The sequence below is a fragment of the Gopherus flavomarginatus genome, chromosome 6 (assembly GCF_025201925.1).
Source record: "Gopherus flavomarginatus isolate rGopFla2 chromosome 6, rGopFla2.mat.asm, whole genome shotgun sequence".
NCBI lineage: Eukaryota > Metazoa > Chordata > Testudines > Testudinidae > Gopherus > Gopherus flavomarginatus.
In genome coordinates this window covers 59,679,846-59,700,572 of record NC_066622.1, presented here as the reverse complement: position 1 = coordinate 59,700,572, position 20,727 = coordinate 59,679,846, and the positions used below count along the sequence as shown (strand labels likewise).

General features: G+C 50.7%; 2 protein-coding genes across 2 annotated transcripts in view; one reads left to right on the top strand and one right to left on the bottom strand.

Moving 5' to 3' along the window:
- Positions 1 to 20,727, top strand: part of LOC127054300 (zinc finger protein 707-like) — a 1,187,881-nt gene that overhangs the window by 72,052 nt on the left and 1,095,102 nt on the right. The gene's annotated exons all lie outside the window — the stretch shown is intronic.
- Positions 1,736 to 11,061, bottom strand: LOC127054281 (zinc finger protein 560-like). Its single transcript, XM_050960363.1, has 5 exons — positions 10,956 to 11,061; positions 6,849 to 7,007; positions 6,095 to 6,221; positions 4,188 to 4,270; positions 1,736 to 1,908 (listed from the first exon to the last, which is right to left on the bottom strand). Exons 2-5 carry the CDS (start codon positions 6,993 to 6,995, stop codon positions 1,741 to 1,743), a joined length of 525 nt encoding a protein of 174 aa, XP_050816320.1. The 5' UTR covers positions 6,996 to 7,007; positions 10,956 to 11,061; the 3' UTR covers positions 1,736 to 1,740.

The window sequence follows — 20,727 nt, the reverse complement described above, 5'->3', positions numbered from 1 at the left end:
ACAAGTCTGGAAATACAGATATACCCTACATATCTGTAACTCACAATACAAGGGTGATAGAAACATAGAAACAAAATTATCATACTTGGCAAATCATAACATTTTCATTGCCACTTTACATGGCATACCTAGCATGATTCATTGCAATTTTATCAGATTATATTATTTTATTATTAATACCAAAGGGTCTCACAATTTCATGCAGTCTCACACTTGCTAAACTAGTGAATTCCCAGGACCAGTTCCCCAGGTCCTTGAAGATGCCAAACATTGTGCTTATGAGGGATTGAAATACCCACATATCTGCTGGGAACACACACACAGACACTGTGTCAGTCTATACCCCTGTGTTCACTCTTCTAGAAAATTATGATCAATTTTGTACCCAGTATGGCTTGTGAGGTATCATTAGAAAACACATAACCTACTGAATATTATCCTCCTGTTAAAATGTGTAGTAACACTGTATGTAAAATTGTGAGATTTTACAGTATGATATTACTGAAAAAGTTTCAGTTCTGGGGAACACCCACAGACCAGTTCCTCAGAGACAGCAAGGCAAACAGCTGGTCCAATAGCCATTCTCCTGCAGGGGGAAGGTGTGAAGACATTAAGGGCTGGTCTACAGTACGGGGGGAAATCGATCTTAGATACGCAACTTCAGCTACGTGAATAACGTAGCTGAAGTAGAATATCTAAGATCGGATTACTCACCCATCCTCACCGCGCGGGATCGATGTCCGCGGCTCCCCCTGTCGAATCCGCAACTCGGTTGGGGTTGGTGGAGTTCCGGAATCGATATAAGCGCGCTCGGGGATCGATATATGGCGTCTAGATGAGACGCGATATATCTATCCCCGAGCAATCGATTTTAACCCGCCGATACGGTGGGTAGTCTAGACGTAGCCTTACATTCCATCACAGGGACCTATTAAGGCTGTTGTGGAAAACAACCACAGGACTGATTTTGAATCAGCTCAGCCTGAGGCTCTTTTCTTGGTTACAAGGACGCAGGGGGCGACAGCTATTGGAATACTGTCCCCGAGCTAAAAATCACACAAGCCTTTTACAACTTAAAACCACAAACAATGACACATACGTTGCACGTTAATTTCCTTATTTGGAATATATTGCAAAATATGATGCAGGTCAAAAGCAAGCTGAACAATCAGTTTTCCATATTTGGCCTTTCCTGTTATTTTTATTACACCTGGTGATATGGGAGCAAGACTCTCCATGTCTCAAGAAATGTCACTACCAACCTAGGCCATTTTCACATGCTAGGGTACAATCTAGATCAGTGAGGAGTTGTGTCATCTGTAATCCTGGGTGAGATTCAGAGTTCTGCTGCTGGAGCTCCCCTGTCTGGATACTCCCAGCCAGCGTTCAAGGACGCACTGAGTGTCTGTATGATAAGTAACCCTGGACCGGCAGCTCTGATTCCAGCCGCCTGCTTGTTACACCCCAAGCACATTCTGGTTTGGGTAGAGAAGGCTCAGGGTTTGAGAGAAGGCTGGGGGTAGGAACCTTCTGTTCATTATGCTGGACCTAACCCCCAGTTTTACTTGAGTAAAGAGGAGATATTTGACATTGTATGATACTGCTCCTGTGCTCTGTTCCCAAAGTGTTCTGCAGCAGAGGAGGGTCTCCGGTAGTATGTGTGTCACTGGCCTATTGGGGTGATGCTGAAACAGGACAGGGTACAGATGGCATTGTGGGGGTGGCATGAACCTTCACTCTTCATTTCCCCTTCCAAGAACAGAAGGGACAGGAATCCTGACCCAGCAAGACCATCGTCTCAAAGTTCTCCTGCATGACATCCCTGTAGAGGGCTCTCTGAGTGGGGTCCAGCAGAGTCCCCTCTTCCCTGGAGAAATACACAGCCACCTCATCGAAGGTCACCGGCCCCTGAAAGAGCAAGAGTCCAACACTCAGTACCTGCTGACCCACTCACAACCCCACTAGTCACGCAACAGCAGCACCAAGGAAATGGAAGCTCCGGAAGGCACATGTTAACAGAGTCCCACCCCACCTTGCTTACAGCAGCCAGGAGGCATCAGAGGGTACAAAGAGAGAACCTTTGTGTCTCCCAGCTGACAGATAGAAGCAGGGTCTTCACATTTATCACATAGCTACTAGCCAGAGCTAAATATAGGAGATGGGGCTGTCTCTGGACCCTGTTAGTGGCTCCCTGGTAGGAATCCCAGCACTCTCCAAATAAAATATATGGAAGAAAGGGGAAGTCAATAGTAAAGAATAGAAGTTAGAAGGTCAGAATTATAGTGCCCATTAACAAAGGTTTAGAGAAAATAGAGCCTATCAAACTAACGAGATATCCTTATTGGATGAGACCAAAAGTTTAGTTGCCACAAATAGTATTGATGTAATATACCTAAACTTCTGTAAGGGACATGACTTGATCACCACAATATTTTTACTAAAAAAACTAGAATGATACAAAATAAACATGGCATACATTAAATAGATTAAAAACTCTGATAGTAAATGGGGAACCATGGTCGAGTGGATTTCTTTCTAGCAGGTTCCTGCAGGGATTGGTTCTTGGCCCTGTGCTATTTAACATTCTTATCCATGACTTAGAAGAGAGTACAAAATCATCACTGATAAAGTTTACAGTTGCCACAAAGATTGGGGTTGGTGGTAATTAATGAAATGCCAGGAGATTCAGGCTCCATCACTGGGAGTCTGGGAAGTTGTCCCAGCCCTGGCTGGAGGGTTATTTCCTGTTCCACAAAGAGGGGAAGTTCCATTCCCAACTCCTGTGCCTTGAAATTAGGACCTATCTGACACTACACCCCCATATTCATCATAGTGGTATGATTATAATATGATTAGGACATAATTATGATCTATTTTGTACAAGATGCATCATGTGTGGTGTCACTGGAAAAGTTCTGATTTGCTGAATATGATTATCCTATTTGTGTGCACATATCATGTTCGTATCTGAAGTTATGGATATTGACTCTGTATCTGTATTTCAAATGTGTTTACTCTGGGTAACACCCACAACGAGCCTTTCAGGTACAACAATGAAGAAGCCAGACAGCGCTGATGGCTCAACAAAGACAATGGACTGTGGAAGAACTTAGCCTTCCTGTGAATGTTTCAGCCAGCCTAGGAGTCATGGCTACTATGACTCAGCAGGGCCTGTGACCAGACCACATGACACTAAACTCCATTTTAGTACCTGTATTTTTCCACAAACTGGACTAGGAACTGAGTTTGGAACAAAAGGTTCCCACCATATGGAAAAGCTACATAAGGTGGGGTGTGACATCATCTCTTGGCCTCATTCCCCACACAAGAGAACTCCTGGAAACACCTGAGAAACAAAAACGGATGTGGGGGAAGTGCTGCTCCCAGGATCAAGAGATTTCTAGCTTGTGTATGGAAACTTGGGGGACTGCTTGTACCATCAGTCAGGGTGAGAAATTGCTAATTCAAATTCTATCCATCTAGTATCTTAGGCTTAGTCTGAGTTTTGGTTATTTGCTAAATAATCTGCTTTGATCTGTTTGTTATCACTTGTAATCACTTAATCTATCTTTCTGCAGTTAATAAACTTGTTTGATGCTTTATCTTAACCAGCGTATTTTGAGTGAAGTGTCTGGGGAAAATCTCAGCTTGTTGTGCACATCTGTCCCATATCGAGGGGAAGGGGAACTATATTAATGAGCTTGCATTATAGAGATCCCCGTGCACTATAAGATGGTATAATTCTGGATTTATACTACAGCAAGTGTGCAAGGTGGGGGAGTGGGAAATTGGCTCTTGTCTTCTATCTGTCCTTGAGTGGCTTAGGTAGAGCACTCAGGTAGCTTAGTTGGCAGCATGGCGCCACCTGCTGTTGTGTTGGGTGATAACAGGCCCTGGAGAGGGTGGCAAAATCTCCAGCAAAGCAGTGTGAGAAGGGCCAGCCCAGCGTGAGGGTTAGAGGACACAGCAGTTCCCAGAAGCTCCACAAACTGCCGCCTGGGGGTGACAACCCATCATGCCCTACACTACACAAGTCTCAGCAGGTTTGTCACATGCTGTCCCCTCCCTTTCTCCACCCGAGATATTTCCTGCTTCCCACCACCTCTAGCAATTCCCACCCTCTTATGCATTTACTGCTCCTCAACCTCCAAGCAGAGCCCACCACCACCTCCCTGATAATCTCTTACCTGAGCCAGCTCCATTGCAGCCATTTCCTTGCCCCTGGGAGGACGAGATGATCTGCAGCGAAACATGGATGTTATTCTCTGGCCTGCCGGGGTGAAAAGGGCAAGGTGTGAGAATTCAGACTAGGCTTTTGTCCATTCCACAAGCCGATTCCCCCCAGCTTTTCCCCTGCTAATGCATATTCTAGGTTCTGGCACACTGTGAAGCACAGAGTGACCTTATTCCAGTACAGGCCTAGCCCCCTCCCACCAGGGTGTAACCCTCTGACACATGGGGAAACCCTCCCAGTAACAGTCTCTCTCTTACACGTATCAAGTTTGCGGACAACACCAAGATGGGAGGGGTTGTAAGTGCTTTGGAGGATTGGATTAAAATTCAAAATGATCTGGACAAACGGGAGAAATGATCTGAAGTAAATAGGATGAAATTCAGTAGAGACAAGTGCAAAGTACTCCACGTTGGAAGGAACAATCGGAGGCCAGAGAAGAGCAGAAACAAAGGAGTCACTTTGGGGGATTCTCCCTGTCATTGTCCCCAAGGCAGCTGTCTCAGGTTTACAAAGGTGTTTCATGTTCCAGCCTTTATACAGTCTCTCCTGGGAGTGCCCCTTTCATGGACTGGGCCTAGTTTTAGTTTTTGGTAGTTAACAATCTTGGTTTATTGTTCATCTAACCAGTATGTGTGGATTGAAGTGTGTTGGAAACTCTGTTTGGGATAACAAGCTGGTGCATGTCATTTTCCAATGATGAAATGACAGACTTCATATGAGCTTGCGTCGTTCAGTAGCGTGCTGGACAGTGCAAGATGCACATTTCTGGGGGAAAGTTGGGCACTTGAGAATTTGCTGGTTTTCTCCTGAGGTGTAATTCATGAGTGGCTGTCTAGCAGCACTCAATACTGTGTAGCTGGGAGTGAGTTACATGCTGGAGACTGTGTGTTAAGTGGCCAAGAGGGGCTGTTCTCGCGGGAAAACAGTGGAAAAGGCACCCCAGGCCGGAGAACTGAGGGGACACAGCTATTTAACAGTCCAGATTGTACTCAGGGTAACGTCACAGACACTCACTATGACAGAGCCTCTTACAACACAGAGAAAGTAAATCCATGTCCCAGAAATCGAAGACTCAGACAGAGGGCAAGTGTCCCTGGCACTGCTTCTTGCTGACAGAGAGGTTCAGAGACAGTGTGAGAATCCTGGGGAAGCTGGGAACAGGAAGCATGGGCTGGCGGGGTTCGGTGGAGAAAGGGAACAGGAAGGGCAGGGATATTACTGAATCCAGGATCTCAGCAGTGCTAGATGACAGGATAGCACATAGTGCAGCCCATTGGAAAACACAATCCCAACTATACATACAAAATGATGGGGTCTAAATTAGTTGTTTCCACTCAAGAGATGGATCTTGGAGTCACTGTGGATAGTTCTCTGAAAACATCCACTCAATGTGCAGCAGCAGTGAAAAAAAGTGAACAATGTAGGAAATAATTAAGAAAGGGATAGATATGACAATATCTCATAGATCATATTTGTAAAAACAGCAAATAAATCCATGATACACCCACATCTTGAATACTGCATGCAGATGTTGTCACCCCATCTCAAAAATAGATATATTGGAATTGGAAAAGGTTCAGAAATGGGCAACAAAAATGATTAGGGGTATGGGACAGTTATGCCAGACCTAACCCCCAGTTTCACTTCAGCAAACAGGAGATATTTGACACTGTGCAATACGGCTCCTGTGCTCTGTTCCCAAAGTGTTCTGCAGCAGAGGAGGGTCTCCGGTAGTATGTGTGTCACTGGCCTATTGGGGTGATGCTGAAACAGGACAGGGTACAGATGGCATTGTGCGGGTGGCATGAACCTTCACTCTTCATTTCCCCTTCCAAGAACAGAAGGGACAGGAACCCTTACCCAGCAAGACCACCGTCTCATAGTTCTCCTGCATGACATCCCAGTAGAGGGCTCTCTGAGCGGGGTCCAGCAGAGCCCACTCTTCCCTGGTGAAATACACAGCCACCTCCTCAAAGGTCACCGGCCCCTGAAAGAGCAAGAGTCCAACACTAAGGACTTGCTGCCCCACTCACAGCCCCACTATTTGTGGCAGAGAGGAGTGAATCAAATGGAAGCTCTGGGTGGATCGTAGTCAGGAGAGTCCCACCTCGACCTTGCTCAGAGTATCCAGCAAATACCAGGGTGAGGGGATGAAGAGAGAGCCCCTTGTCTCTCCCAGCAGATCCATCACCCCACTATTAGCCACTGACTGATACAGGAGATGGAACCCCCAGCAGGGTCCAGGGAGAGCTCGCTGGTAGAACGCCCAACACCCTCCTCATTGTGAGGAGCGGGATATGAAGGGAGAGGCAGCTCCAATAAGCCTGACTCATGGGTGCCCCCTTCATATCTCACAGCAGCTGCTGGTTAGTGAGGTCAGGCTCCAGCACTAGGAGTCTGGTCAGTTTGACTAGCTCCATGTAGGTGGGCTATTTTCTTTCTTCACAAATTAGGGCATTTCCACCTCCAAACCTCCTGGGTCTGTTCCTAGAATCTAGGCCACTTATTAAATAACTCCCAGCAGGTTTGCCACACCCTGGCCTCCTCCTTTCCCCACGCTGTGAATTTCCTGCCCCGCTCCAACCTCCAAACCAGACTCTGCAAACCTTCCCACCTCTGGTGTATTTGCTCTCCCTTTCCTCCAGTAGGAACCCACCAGCAACCCCCCGATAATCTCTACCTGGACTGACTCCACTGCAGCCATTTCTCTTCCCTGTCCCACGCCAGGCTGGGATGAGCTGGAGCAAAACATGGACGTCATTCTGCAGCCTGTCTGGGGGAGAAGGGCAGTTGTGGGCGTTTCAGAACCGGTTTTAGTTAATTTCACATCATAATTCCCCCAGGCCCTTTCCCTGCAGGCAGACACCCTAGATTCTGTCATGCTGGGAAATGCTCAATCTGTTTATTACAATTTAGACCTGGCCCCTCCTGCCAGGCTAAGTCCACAGACACATTTTTAACCTCCCTTCTCCCTTCCCTCATCTCTTCTCTGAACACAAGGCTAGAAAAGAGCAGAACCAAAGGAGTCACTGTGGGGGATTCCCTCAGACACTGACCCCACGGCAGCCACACCCCAGCAGGGGGAATATGGAGTCAGGAACTGGCTTTTGCTCTGTCTGATCCTTGTTTTGTTCACTGGAAAGTGGTTCTGCCCAGGGATGCAGCAATACATGTGTCTGGGTGGACTAGAGAGCTGGAAATCTCTCCCCCACATTCATTTCTCCCACTGCCCCTTTCAGTCTCTCCTTCCCCTGTCCTCTCTCCCTGTCCCTCTGGCTGGGACAGTCCCATTCCTGGGGGCTTTGCTCTCCCATGGCTGGATTTCCTCCTCTCAACCACTAATGGGAGGAGAAATGAGGTGGGGTTGTTTGTGCAGTCACTTTCTTGCCAGACCCTAGGACATTCCCTGAGGTCTTTCAGTTACCTGGAGACTCTGGCTCAGAATTTAGTAGTAACAGGGCCCAGGGCTGCCCTAGGGGGCTAGGACCAGCTGCAGAAAGTCATCCCCTGGGCTGGGCAGAGAAGAAGCTTTAATTAAGGTCACTTCCCAGCACAGAGCCCCACTGGGGGAGCAGCAGCTGCCAAGCCTGGTCTCCCAGATCACAATGGAGGCTGCAGTCTCTGACCCAGGAAGCTGAACCCCAATATCCTGAGCAGAGAGGGACAGCGCGTTTGAGCAGCTTCCCTCCTTTAGCTCTCTGGGGAGAGCAGCTAATGGGAGCCCCTCCTCACAGGGAGAATGGCTGATCTCATTTGACCCACTGTCCATCTGGAATCACTCCTTGTCTTTCCATACAGTGACTCTGGATTAACAATGGTCTCAATGACACCAGATTACAGAAAGAATGAGTCCAGAACGCTGTGGAAGAGACCATCGTGTGGCAGTGCTGACTCCCTTCCCACCTCCCTCACCCCCGCAGATCTAGGACAAGGACTGGGGGCACAAATTTTCCAAATGGAACCGAAAGTTTCTGCAGTTTTCAAAAGAGAAGAAAAGCAAAATCTGTGATTTCACACTAACAGTGTTTGCTACGTGGACAGAAAGTTATCCCAGTGACAGGGCACGTGACTGGGGAATGGACTTGGTGACCTGGTGACTTGGAGTCAGGACTCTGGCACAAGTTGACCAGAGAGAAGGATCATGGTTAGCAGCAGCCCCCAGACACCCCCTAGTACCCAGAGCCCAGACCCACCAGCCAGGGGCCCCAGACACCCCCCAGCCAGGATCCCATCAGATATTCCCTGGGACGCAGCCCCCAGAGTCCCTGGCCAGGGACTCCAGATACCCCTCAAAGCCCCACCGGCCAGAGAACCCCCACCACACCATGATTGCCAGGTTGGGAATCCCAAAGGGTTCCCCCCACCAAGAGCCCCCAGCAGCCAGGGACCCCCTCAAGGGACCCCCCCACTGGGAACTCAGTCCCTCACTGCCTGCCTAGGAACTTCCCCACCCTCCAGAACGATCTACCCTGACATTTGCCTGGGACCCCCTCCTCTGCCCAGTGTGACCCCCTGATGCTTTACAGTGTGACCCATCACTCTGCTTCCCTGGCATGCCCTCACCTAGTGCCAGGGATCCTCTCCCCCAGCTCTGTGCACTGGGCATGGCAACAAAACCAGGAACCAGCAGGGGAAGCACAGACAGAGCCCCTGGCACAGAACCAGGCTCCCTCTAACCCTCTGTCCCGCCTCCCCAAGAGACACCCACCCCCACTGTTCTGCAGCCACCAGGCCCCCAGCGATACCCACCTCCAGGACCCATAGCCTCAGGGATGGGCACATCAGAACCACCACCCCCGAAAACCCCAAACCTCCACAACCCACCAACCTGACTAGGGTACCCCCTGCCCAGCCACCCAGAGGCCTCCCCCTACCACAATGCCCCTTCAGCTGCAATCTCCCCACACAGACACCTTCCCTGCCCCTGCAAGTGTTACCTCACAGAGTGTGAGAAGTGGCTAGAAAGTTACCACCACCTCCTGCTGGCCAGGCACACAGGCAGAGGGAGCCTGGGGAGTGCTTCTTTAACAGGAGAATGGAAGGCCTGGAGGGCAAGAAAGGTCCACGGGCTGTCACTAGCAAATAATGGCCACCATGGATCCACCCCAGAGGCGGCTGCATCTTAGCACATTGGGAAACAACCCATCATATTCAATTAGAAATAAAACAACTAGAGAGAAGTGGGGCAAATGTTTGGGGTATTTTATATCAATCTTTGAGACACGCAGAGAGAACCTGTCACAAACGACATTTGATAACATGAGAGAAAACCACCAAGATCGGAGGGGATTTGATGTTGCTATTAAATAACTAGTGGAAAAGGGGGACTGTTGGACTGGATTTTATATGACTGTCCAATACATAAACAGAATGTGATGGTCCCCCCCGGCCCCGGGGCAACCATTCACGTGAGCAGCTCAGAGCCCTTTGAGGAGCTGATTTAAGGGGGGGGGGCGGGAGCTGGAAGGCTCCCTGGACAATGGAAGGGGGCAGCAGGGGGATTGGGAAATGGGGTCTGGGCAGTCTCCATGGGGGATGTGCTCCTCCCTTCCCTGCCCTGGCAGAGAACGGGCACCTCATCCCATCCCATCCCCACTCCAGTGGGAGCCATGTTCTGGGGAATGACCCAGGGCAACAATTTCCCACCTAAACAAGGGCAAATCGCTGCAGGTAAAATGGGTGGGAAAATCCACCCCCCATCGGAGAGATTTTAAATTGACATTTGAGAAGTATGGAGAGAAAAGGGAAAATCAGAGGCAATTAGAGAGCTGATCATTGGGGGGGGGGAGGAGAATCTCCCTGGATTTTATAGCCACGTGTGATAATGAGAGAGAAAAGGGGAAATCTTGAGAGAATGTGTGTGTGGGAGGAAGTGGCAAAAACAGGGACAGGATCCAGTTAACTCACCTCCCCCCCACCCCGGGAATGTCCTGGCTGCCCAGAGACAGTTCTAACCCCCCACCCCAGTGACCTCCCCCTCCCTGCAACTCCGGCTTCTCCTCCCCGCCCCGACACCTCCGCCCTCACACCAAAGGGGGGGGCTCTGCCAGCGCCTCCCCCTGAGCTCAACTCCTGCTCCTCCCCCCAGCCCGGATTGTGCCATTTAGCCCCCTCGGAACCCTGCCTCCAGCTGCCTGACCCCCCCCGCCCATCAATTTCCTGCTCAGCGCCCGCCCCCCCCACGCTCCCTGTTACTCCCCCGCCCCGCTCCAGCCCCGCCCCCAGCGCCCGGCGGAACGTTACGGCTGGTCCGGGCAGGGGGAAGGGCAGCGGCTTCAGCGGCTGTTACTGGGCATGCGCAGTGCCCGGGAGTAGCACATTGCTATGGGGAGTGATTTAATACACCGCCCCCCACCCGCCGGGCCCCAGGCTCCGCCCCCTCGCCGGGCCTCGGGCTCTGCACCAGGCTCCGCCCCCCCTGGGCCGGGCCCGGGGTCCGCCCCTCCCCCCCACACGACGGCCGGGCCCCGGCCCCCCCATCCCAGCGGGGCGGGCGGATCCTCCTGCAGCTCCACTGGGGCCGAGGCGGCTCCAAGGCTTCTCCCAGGCTCCCTGGGGCAGAGTCACTTTCCCGCCCCCCCAGCGCCTCTCACTCCCCGGGGGCTCCGGGTCACAATGTCCCACCGCCCTTCCCCCGCCTGCAGCTCCGGCTTCTCCCCTCCCCTCCCGCCCCCGCCAGCCACACCAAGGGGAACCCCCGGACCCCAGTCTCTGTCCCCACCTGGATCCCAGCGGGGCCGGGGGCAGATCCTGGCTGCAGCTGAGAACAGCGGCTCCGCTCCGGCTCGGGCAGCTCCAGCGCTGCTGGAAGCACGTGGAGAACCAGGGAGCAGCTGCTCAGCCCGGGCTCCGCGTCACAATGTGCCAGAGCCCCGCCCCTGAGCTGAGCCAGAGCCCCGCCCCTAGGAGCTGCCCCGCCTCCGGGTTGTGCCATAGCCCCGCCCCCAGGAGCTGCCCCGCCCCTGGGCTGTGCCAGAGCCCCGCCCCCAGGAGCTGCTCCGCCCCCGCTCTGTGATGGAGCCCCGCCCCCAGGAGCTGCCCCGCCCCCGAGCTGCGCCAGAGCCCCGCCCCCAGGAGCTGCCTGCACCTGGGATGTGTCAGAGCCCCGCCCCCTGGAATTTCCCCATGTTGGGTCTCTGAGCTTTGTTCTCCTGCCGCCTTCTTCCCAGCACCCCCTGCTCCCTTCCTGTGTCTGCAAACACCCCCCCTCCCCCGGGGCCGGCTGCAGTGCTCGCTGAGGCTGACTCCAGTGGCTGAAGTTGCCTCCATCTCTGCTTCACCTGGAGGGGGAGAGACAAAGAGAGGAGATGGTCCCAGGGTGTGAAACCAGAATCAGGGGGCAAGGAAAGAAGGACTGTTTGGAAACGTGGGTTTTTTGTTGCGGGGGGGTGAGCCAGAGGGATTCAGAAGAAGTTGGGCAGCAGAGGCCCAGGGAAATTGAGGGGAACCCCCTGGGTGTCTCAGTGTTGGCCAGGGTTTGTACAGCACCTTGCATAATATGGGGTCTGATCTCAGTCATGGTCTGTGCAGCACCTGGGAGCCCTGATGTCTGTTTCCTGATCACAGGCTCTGGGAATGGAGAGAGGGAAACCTTAGCACCTGAAGGTTAATGCAGCCCTGTGTGCAACCCCTGCTAGGGTGATCCGACAGCAAATGTGAAAAATTGGGACGGGGGTGGGGTTAATAGGCACCTATATAAGAAAAAGACCCAAAAATCGGGACATCTAGTCATGCTAGTCCCTGCTGTTCTCATAAGGGGTCGGCTTAGAGAGGGTTTGGCTACACTTGCAGCTGTACAGCGCTGGGAGTTAAAGCTGTCTTCCTACAGCTGTTTAGGGAAAGCGCTGCAGTGTGGACACACTGACAGCTACCAGCACTCTGTCATGGCCACATTTGCAGCGCTGTTGGGAGTGGTGCATTATGGGCAGCTATCCCAGCATTCAAGTGGCTGCAATGTGCTTTTCAAAAGAGGAGGGTGGGGTGGAGTGTGACACGGAGCGTGGGGGAGACAGAGCAAGTGGATTTTTGGAGCTGACACTGTGTCAGCTCCCTGCCTGGCAAGTTCAAGCCTCCTCCCCCACCCCTCTCTCATTCACTAAATGCAAATAGCCGCCTTTGTTTTTTTCCTCACAGACCAGATAAGCCGCTGATCCAAAACAGACCCCCCCCCCGTGCCCACCCGGCTGCTTCTCTCCTCAAGCAAACACCAGCTGTGGGTGTTCCAAAGGGATCCCCCTGCCTCTGCTCATTCACTGCAAACAGTAACTGTGTTTGGTTTTTAGATAAGCAGCTCCGGGAGCCTTGAGCTCACAACAAAACAAACAGAGGCATCACAGCAAAACAAAGAGCGTTATCTCTACTTAAAAGCATTATGGGAAGGTTCCGGAGGTCAGTGACAGCGTAGTAAGATTAATCACTGTTTACACTGGCACCCCAGCGCTGCATCACCAGCTCTGTTCTCTTTATTCCTCTCGTCGAGGTGGAGCACATGCAGCACTGTAGCCAGGGAGATACAGCGCTGTATGTGCCTTGCCAGTGTGGACGGGGAGTAAGTTACAGCGCTGTAAAGCCACCACCTGCACTGTAACTCTCCAGTGTAGCCAAGGCCTGAGTTGTAGTAATAATAGCAGCCAAGAATCCGGTGGCACCTTATAGACTAACAGACGTATTGGAGCATGAGCTGTCGTGGGTGAATACCCACTTCGTCAGATGCAACAATAGTCCCATATGGGCTAGTGGTCAGGATTCCTGGTTTTCACCCAGGTGGCCTGGGTTCAACTTCTGGTGTGGGAAGAGTGCAGAGCTTTTGCCCAGAGTGGAGGCAGGAAATGAAAGGAACAGGAAGGGATCCTGCCAGCAGTGGAGTTAGACAGTGTAGGGAGGGGACCCCAGAAGTGCGGGTGGGGCAGTGGTTTGGGGGGAGATGAGGGAAGGATCCCAGCAGTGCGGGAAGTTGACAACCTGGAGAGCACAGGCCTGGCATGGGGACCTGGAAGAGTGAATGTGTCCCTCTAAACCCATCAACTGCAGACTAGGCAGGCTTGGAAGAATTGCGTATTTGTTGGTAAATGTCAATTTCTGTGTAAACACACAACCCAATGGCAAAATATTTCCATCAATAATCATCAAAATTGACAGATGGGCAAAGTAAGAAACATGCTGCTTGAGAACTTATCATGTTGTAGGAGCAGCAGTGATCTGTATGCTCTGTATAACCTGTATGCTCAAAAGGTCTGTTAAACTCCCCCAGCTTGTGTCCTTTCCCTCTTTGAATGCCTGTGAAGTGGCTTTCCCACTCTCCTTTGTACCTCCAGTGAATGCCCTTCACCCGGCCCATCTGGCCAGTGGTTCGCTGTGTTACATTCTATTGCACCTCAGGGAGACTGATCTTCATCGCACCGTCCATCGCTGCGCTGTGGGACACTTACCTTAAAGGATCCTGACATCTCCACTGCCAGGCCTGTCCTGGGAGCGTGAGTATGAGTGTGACACCCTCCCCCATCCCTTCTTTTGAGCTTAGCTATCAAGCTAATAAATGTGCTGCTTTCTGCCAAACTCTGGGGGGAGGGGCATTATTAGTCCTCTCTAAGCTTACTAACTGACCCAATTTTGGGTAACACAAGCAACATTGTTTGATCTGTTATTGTACCAAAGGGGGAGATGGTTGTCTATAAAGGAGGGTGAAGACTAAATGCCTCTGATGAGAATGGGATTTGAACCCATGCAGGCAGAGCATAATGGGGTAGCAGTCCATCACCTTAACCACTCGGTCACCTCATCTGAGCTGTCAAAAAACGGACAGGAGGAGAAATCTAAGGCCGGCAGAGATAGGGACACTAAGGAGTTTTTAAATACTAAGCGTAAGCAGGGTCTGAATGAGCTCCCCTCTCTCACCTAGTGAGGAGCTGGGGAAAGACTTCAGGAACAGACCGTGTTTGCATAGACACACCTACTCTGCCTAGCTATACAGCATGATGGGGCCGCTTCCCCAAAATGACCAGTTTGGGATGGTCTTGGGTTACAAATCACTTTAGGATTGAGTGGAATGAAATGTTATTCTCCTTCCTGTATGAGTGAAGGGCAGCAGAACATACCTAGTCCGTCCTGATGGAGGGGTAGGTGAGTGAGGAATAGCTTTTATTGGACTGCAGAGAAGTGATTGAGGACGTCACCCTAAACCAGTGGTCCCCAAACATTTCACATTGTGCCCTCTTAGCCATGGCTGTGGCCCCTCGGAAGCCACGGTCAAGAACCGGGGCTGGGAGGAGTGGGGCTGTTGCTTGCTGGGGAGAGGGGTGCGGACAGGGGTAAAGGGGTCGACGCCGGGCTGGGAGCCAGAGTCTCAGGCTGAGGGTGGGGTTGGGGAAGAGCTGTGGCAGAGTGGTGCTCCCTCCCTGCCCTCTATGTGGGCTGGCTCAGGTCCTGAGGTGCCCCCATGAATGTTCCTCTGTGTCCCCCTAGGAGTCGCACCCCACATTATGGGGACCACTGAACCCTACTCGCTAAGCCGGGGCTAGTGATGCCAAACCCCCGGGAAAGGGAGAACAAGTGTGGGGGCCCCAGCACCAGAACCATGCCCCTACCTTCTGTCTGTGGCTCTACCCCCTTCCACCCATGGCCCCATCCACTGTCACTTCTGTTCCACCCCTTCCCCCACCAGCCCCACCCTATCACTCCTTTACCCCTGCCCCGCTGTGGCCCTGAGACCAGAGAAGCTCTGTGCCCCTGCTGCAGCCCCCGGGCTGTAGCAGGGAGTGGGAGCTCCTCCAGCCCTGGGGCTGACATAGGGGAGACTTTTCCAGGGGGACCTAACTTGGCCAGGGCCCCTGATCATGGGCCCCACTGTCCCCTTGGCAGTGCAAGGTTTGGGGAGGCTGAGCCCCCTTGTCATAAACAGATAGCTAAGGGTTAATGTTCTTTTACCTATAAAGGGGTAACACCAGTAACCTAAAACACCTGACCAGAGGACCAATCAGGAAACAAGACTTTTTCAAATCTGGGTGGAGGGAAGTTTGTGTGTGAGTTCTTTGTTCTTTGTCTTGTGTCTGTGGCGTCTCGGCTATGAGAGTGATTTTTCTATCTCCTGCCTTTCTAATCTTCTGTTTCCAAGTTGTAAGTACAAAGATAATAAGACAATAAGTTTATATTGTTTTTTTTTTGTATTTACATGTGTGTAGTTGCTGGAATGTTTAAATTGTATTCTTTTTGGATAAGGCTGTTTATTCATTTTTTTCTTTTAAGCAAATAACCCTGTATTTGTCACCTTAATACAGAGAGACCATTTTTATGTCCTTTTCTTTCTTTTTATATAAAGCTTTCTTTTTAAGACCTGTTGGATTTTTTCTTTAGTGGGGACTCCAGGGAATTGAGTCTGCAGCTCACCAGGGAATTGGTGGGAGGAAGAAGTCAGGGGGAAAATCTCGTTGTGTTAGATTTACTAGCCTGACTTTGCATACCCTCTGGGTAAGGGGGAAGAGAGATTAGCTATCTTGGTACTTCTATTTCCAGGACTGGAAACAGGGAGGGGGGAGTCCCTCTGTTTAGATTCACGGAGCTTGCTTCTGTATATCTCTCCAGGAACCCAGGGAGGGAACACCTGGAGGGGAGGAGGGGGAAGGGAAATGGTTTATTCCCCTTTGTTGTGAGACTCAAGGCATCTGAGTCTGGGGGTCCCCCGGGGAAGGTTTTGGGGAGACCACAGTGAGCCAGGCACTGTATAAATCCCTGGCTGGTGGCAGCTTTACCAGGTCCAAGCTGGTAACTAAGCTTGGAGGTTTTCATGCTAACACCCATATTTTGGACGCTAAGGTCCAAATCTGGGAAAAAATGTTATGACACCCCTCCCCCCTGAGCCTCCATTACGAGCCGCCCAGGCTACCACTGCTCAGTGTGTGGCCAGTCTCTGTGTTTTCTGCTGCTCGTTCTGGGGAGCCTGGCCGGCCTTAGGGGTGGTGCCCCCCGATAGCCGCCCAGGGCTCCAGGGGTCAAAGGGCACCGTGTGGCAGTGCAAAGGTGCTCACTGCTCTCCCCTGCCCCAATGCTCCTCCATGGGTCCATAGAGGTTTGAGGGGAGTAAGGAGCAACCCTATGTGCTCCATGCGTCCTGGTCACTTTTCCCACTTGGGCTGTGCTGTGAGGGGAGCATCAGAAGCTGCTGCTCTCTGCCCTCCCGCTATGCAGCCCGGCTGAGGAAAGTGACCTGGATGCAGGGAGCTCGGATGATCTCACTTCTTGCCCCCACATCCCACAGCCCCTAGGGGTGCCCAGATGAGCAGCGTTCCAGGGAGGAGTGGGGGGCAGCAATGCCAGCTGCTCCATGCACACAGGTCAGTCTCCCCATGTGGGTGCAGGAGGGGGTGCAGGGGTTTCTGTGATGCCTATTCTATCAATATCGTCACTCAATACCAGGCACTCAAATTCACCAGTCTTAGTACTTAGACATTTAGCGTTTGTATTTAAGCACTTCTAAAATGTGTCCCATTTTAGCTGTCTGCTATTACATGATGTAATTGAGGGAGACTCTTTCATTTCACTGTTTCTCATCAGAACCTACCTGTACATTATCATCTTCCATCCTCTCCACCTTACTAGGCTATAGAGAATCCCTGTGAATAGTTCCTCTCCTACCGGATGTCTCTGTCTGAACCCTGTGCTCCTCTGCGCCTGTCGGCTTTCCCCAGCTCTGAGGCTGTGTCTACACCGCGCACCTTACCACGGTGCAGCTGTGCCACTCTAACCATGCCATTGTAAGGTGCACTGTGTGGCCGTCCTTATCGCTGGGAGAGAGCTTCCCCGGCAACAAAGCCAAACTACCTACAATGAGGGACAGGAGCTTCATCACCGGGAGCACAGCTCCACCTATGAAGTGCTGTTCACACTGCCGCTTTTCATGGCTCAAATTTTGGCATTCGGGGAGTGTTTTTTCTCACCGCAGAGAGACAAAATTTTTAGCAACAAAAGCCGAAATTAAAAAAAACTCCTCTGCAACCTATTTAATTTTACCTTTATACAACCTTTATACTGCCTCCAGTTCTGGTGTCCTCATTTGAAAAAGATGTTGTGAAATTGGAGCTAGGGCAGCAAAGAGCCACCAAATGTTCTGAGGGCTGGAGAAAAATGCCTTCCAGTGAGCTATTGAAAGAGCTCAACCTGTTTAGCTTCTCAAAAGAAGATTGAAAGGTGATTTCATTGAAGTGTTGAAGTGCCTTAATGGAGAGAAAAGATTGGGTATTTACGGGCTCTTGAATGGAGCAGAGAAAGGCATAACAAGACCCAATGGCTGGAAAGTGAAAAGAGACAAATTCATATTACAACTAAGGCACAATAGTCAACAGCGAGGATGATTCACCACAGGAGCAAGCTACCAAGGAAAGTGGTGGATTCACCATCTCCTGATGTCATTTAATGAAGACTAGATGCCTTTCTGGAATGTGTTTGCCCCCAAAGTAGCTGTTGTGTCATACAGGAGGCCTGTGATATGCAGGTTAGACGCTCTAATGGTTTCTTCTGACCATGAAGTCGACTAATTTCTGAAAAACTGAGTGTAGCATTGGGAGCAGCGTCTGATGTTTTCCTGTCTAGCCGGCTTGCTGCCTAGAACGAACGCTCCTTGAGTGGGGTGATCCACAGGGAGTAGCTCAAACCTCCAAAGTGCCTGGCCAGGGGCAGGACATTAGCCCAGCAAGGGAGGGGTGTGGCAGTGACATCACAAAGGCCTTTTGCAGGACCTCAGACTATTGGTCAAAGGTGGTGGGGAGGTGGTGACCTCACAGAGAGATGCTGACATCAGCCAGGCAGGACAGGGGCGAGGGGCCAGGGAAACCTCAGAGACCTCTGTGGCTTTGCTTCAGCACGTTTCCTTCTCCAGGTCTCTCTTTGAGGACTGAGAGATTATTTGGGGTCATGGACGTGAGCGCCAGGAGGAACCTCTTTCGAGTTTCCTCCTTCCCTTTTAGTGATTTTACTAGAAAACAGCCGTCCCTGTTTAGAAGGTAAGAGCCTCCTGGAGGTTTGAAACCTGTTCAGTCTGATCTATCTGGTGACAAGTGAATTCTAGGCATGGAAAACACGAGCTTAAGGAGGCAGAATTTTATTGCGCACCTGGGATTTTGTCCCTTAGAATCACTGGGGACATTAGGGTTTGTCCTTTTTGTTTCACCTCTTCCTCCATCCCTCCCTCCTCTTCTTCTCTTGCTTCTTTTGTCCTTTCTCCTGTTCCCTTCCCAACAACAGGACGGAGGGGTGTGTGTGTGTGTTGCAGGGAAGTCCTCTGCAGCTCCCACTATGGAAGGTCCACCCAAAAATGTGGGACTGAAATAGTGCTCGGGCAGTGATCCCCACCGGTGACCTGGGCCATCCTTTGGGCTCTCTGGTGAGAACCCTCAGCCTCCCGTCCTCAGTCTCTACCCTGATTGGCTGAGCAGGGGGTTATTGACAGGAAGGAGACTCAGGTCCTTGTTGTTCTCTTTTAAGATCAAGTAAATAAGTCAGAACCAGTTCTATCTTTGATTAATTTTGCTGCTTCTCTGCATTAATTGTCTCTGAGCAGTTGATGATTCCCTCTAACATTGCAGTTCTCCTCAAATACTTGCTGAATAATTACTGTCACTGTTGTTGGTCTGGAGCTCATCTGAGAGCACAGTATTCAGGTCATTCAATGTCTGAAATTCAAGATCCGATGGTTTGTTTGAAAATCAGGGCTCTTCGGTCCTATTCCCAACACTGCCTCTGACGGGCTGTGTGACCTAAGACAAGTCAATTCTCCTTTCTCAGCCTTAGCTTCTCCCTCTTTCAAGTAGGGATAATAATGATCCGCTCTTACCTACCTCATGGTGGGTGAAGGATGCGGATCCATTTGGGAGTGTCACTAGAAGTAGCGCATAATATGAAGTTTCCCATCATGTTTACTCAGAGCAGATTATGACATAATAGATTAGCTGAAATAGTCTATTTTATTTGTATTTTTTTATTTTGAAATTGTTAATAGTAGCAACGACTTAGCTCAGATTGAAGCATCTTATCTAATGGTTGAGATGTAAGTGTCTCCTCTTTGTGTGCGAGGAGACAATTTAACACACTCTGACAAAGAGGAGATGCTTTTGTTTTGCAACAAAATATTTTTGCAAAGATCTTTCATCCCACTTGTTATGATTTTGAGAAACAAACTGGTTTAGTCTAAATGGGATTTTCGGACAGAAACGGTTTGAATGAAATTTTCCCACCATCTCGATTCCTGGGCTCTGGGGTGTTTTCATCTGTTAGAACAGAAGTCAGAACTGGTTGCTTCTCTTTCTGGCTCTGCCATCGCCTTGTTGTGTAGGCCTTGGGTAGGTCACTTCCCTTCTCCCATCTGTCCAATGGGAACAGGAACAGTTCTCGAACTATGGGCAGTTTAGAGCCCAAGTGAGATAAGGGGCGTTAAAGCCCTCTGTGAAGGAGAAAGGGGAGTTTCACAGTGTTTAGCACCAAGGAATTCTAAAGTTTGCTAAAATGTCTAGTCTGTGGAAACAAGAAATGGTTGGGGCCAAACTTATTAACCACTGCCTTTTTAAAGCCCATTCAAAGATGTGAGTCTCTATCTTTTAGGTACCTGTGGTTCTTTGCCAGCAGCAGAGAAGAGGTTCCTGCCTCCGTTTTTGTGGCCTTAACAAACCAGGTGTTGTGCCCCAGTTCTTGTCTGAGACCCCTGAAAAAGAATATCTTCCCATCCATGAACAAGACAGGACCTATCTTTCAAAGGGGAACAAAAAGACCTCTGGGACTTACAGACTAGCTAGCCTGACTGCCATAGCTGGAGAGATCCTGCAATACATTCTTAAACACTCAGTTTGTCAGCAGCACCTACAGGATAATTTGGTTCTTATGACTAGTGAGCGTGGATTTGTCAAGAACAAATCATTCCAAACCAATCCTCTTTCCTTCTTTGGCAGGGTTCTGGACCTGATAGAGGTGAGTAAACAATAGATGGGATCTAGCTTGGTGTTACTAAGGCTTTTGACACAGTCCCGTAGGACATTCTCAGAAGCAAACGAGGGAAATGTAGTCCAGCTGCAATCAGTGTAATGTGGGTGCAGAGCTGGTTGAAAGCCAAGACTCCAGGAGCCCTTCTCCATGTTTAGCTGCCCAACGGGGAGGGTGAACCTAGTGGGTCTGGCAGGGATCAGTCCGGTGTCAGGTACTATTCTATATTTTCATGGATGATTTGGAAAATGGAGTGGAGAGCATGCTCCTAAAATTTACAACTGACACCAAGCACTTTGGAGCACAGGATTGAAATTCAAAACACCCTTAACAAATTGGAGACTTGGTCTTCTTGAGCCAAACTCCATGGTTAGGGCTCTCTCTCTACACTGGGCTGAAGTGAAACCCCAGAGCCAAGCACTCCTCCTGGGCAGTGAGCTCCGATCTTGATTGGTCAGATGCTGCTTAGCACTGTCAGAGCAGCTTTTGCTGGGGGATTCTCCCAGCACTTTCCAATAGCGGGAAAGTATGAA

What these genes read in the sequence shown, in the direction of transcription:
- LOC127054281 (XM_050960363.1), bottom strand. Translation starts at nt 6,995, where the DNA reads ATGACGTCCATGTTTTGCTCCAGCTCATCCCAGCCTGGCGTGGGACAG. An exon ending in GGAGAGCAAATACACCAGAG is followed by an intron (nt 6,222 to 6,848) that starts GTGGGAAGGTTT and finishes TTGCTCTTTCAG; the next exon opens with GGGCCGGTGACCTTTGAGGA. An exon ending in CTGCAATGGAGCTGGCTCAG is followed by an intron (nt 1,909 to 4,187) that starts GTAAGAGATTAT and finishes TTGCTCTTTCAG; the next exon opens with GGGCCGGTGACCTTCGATGA.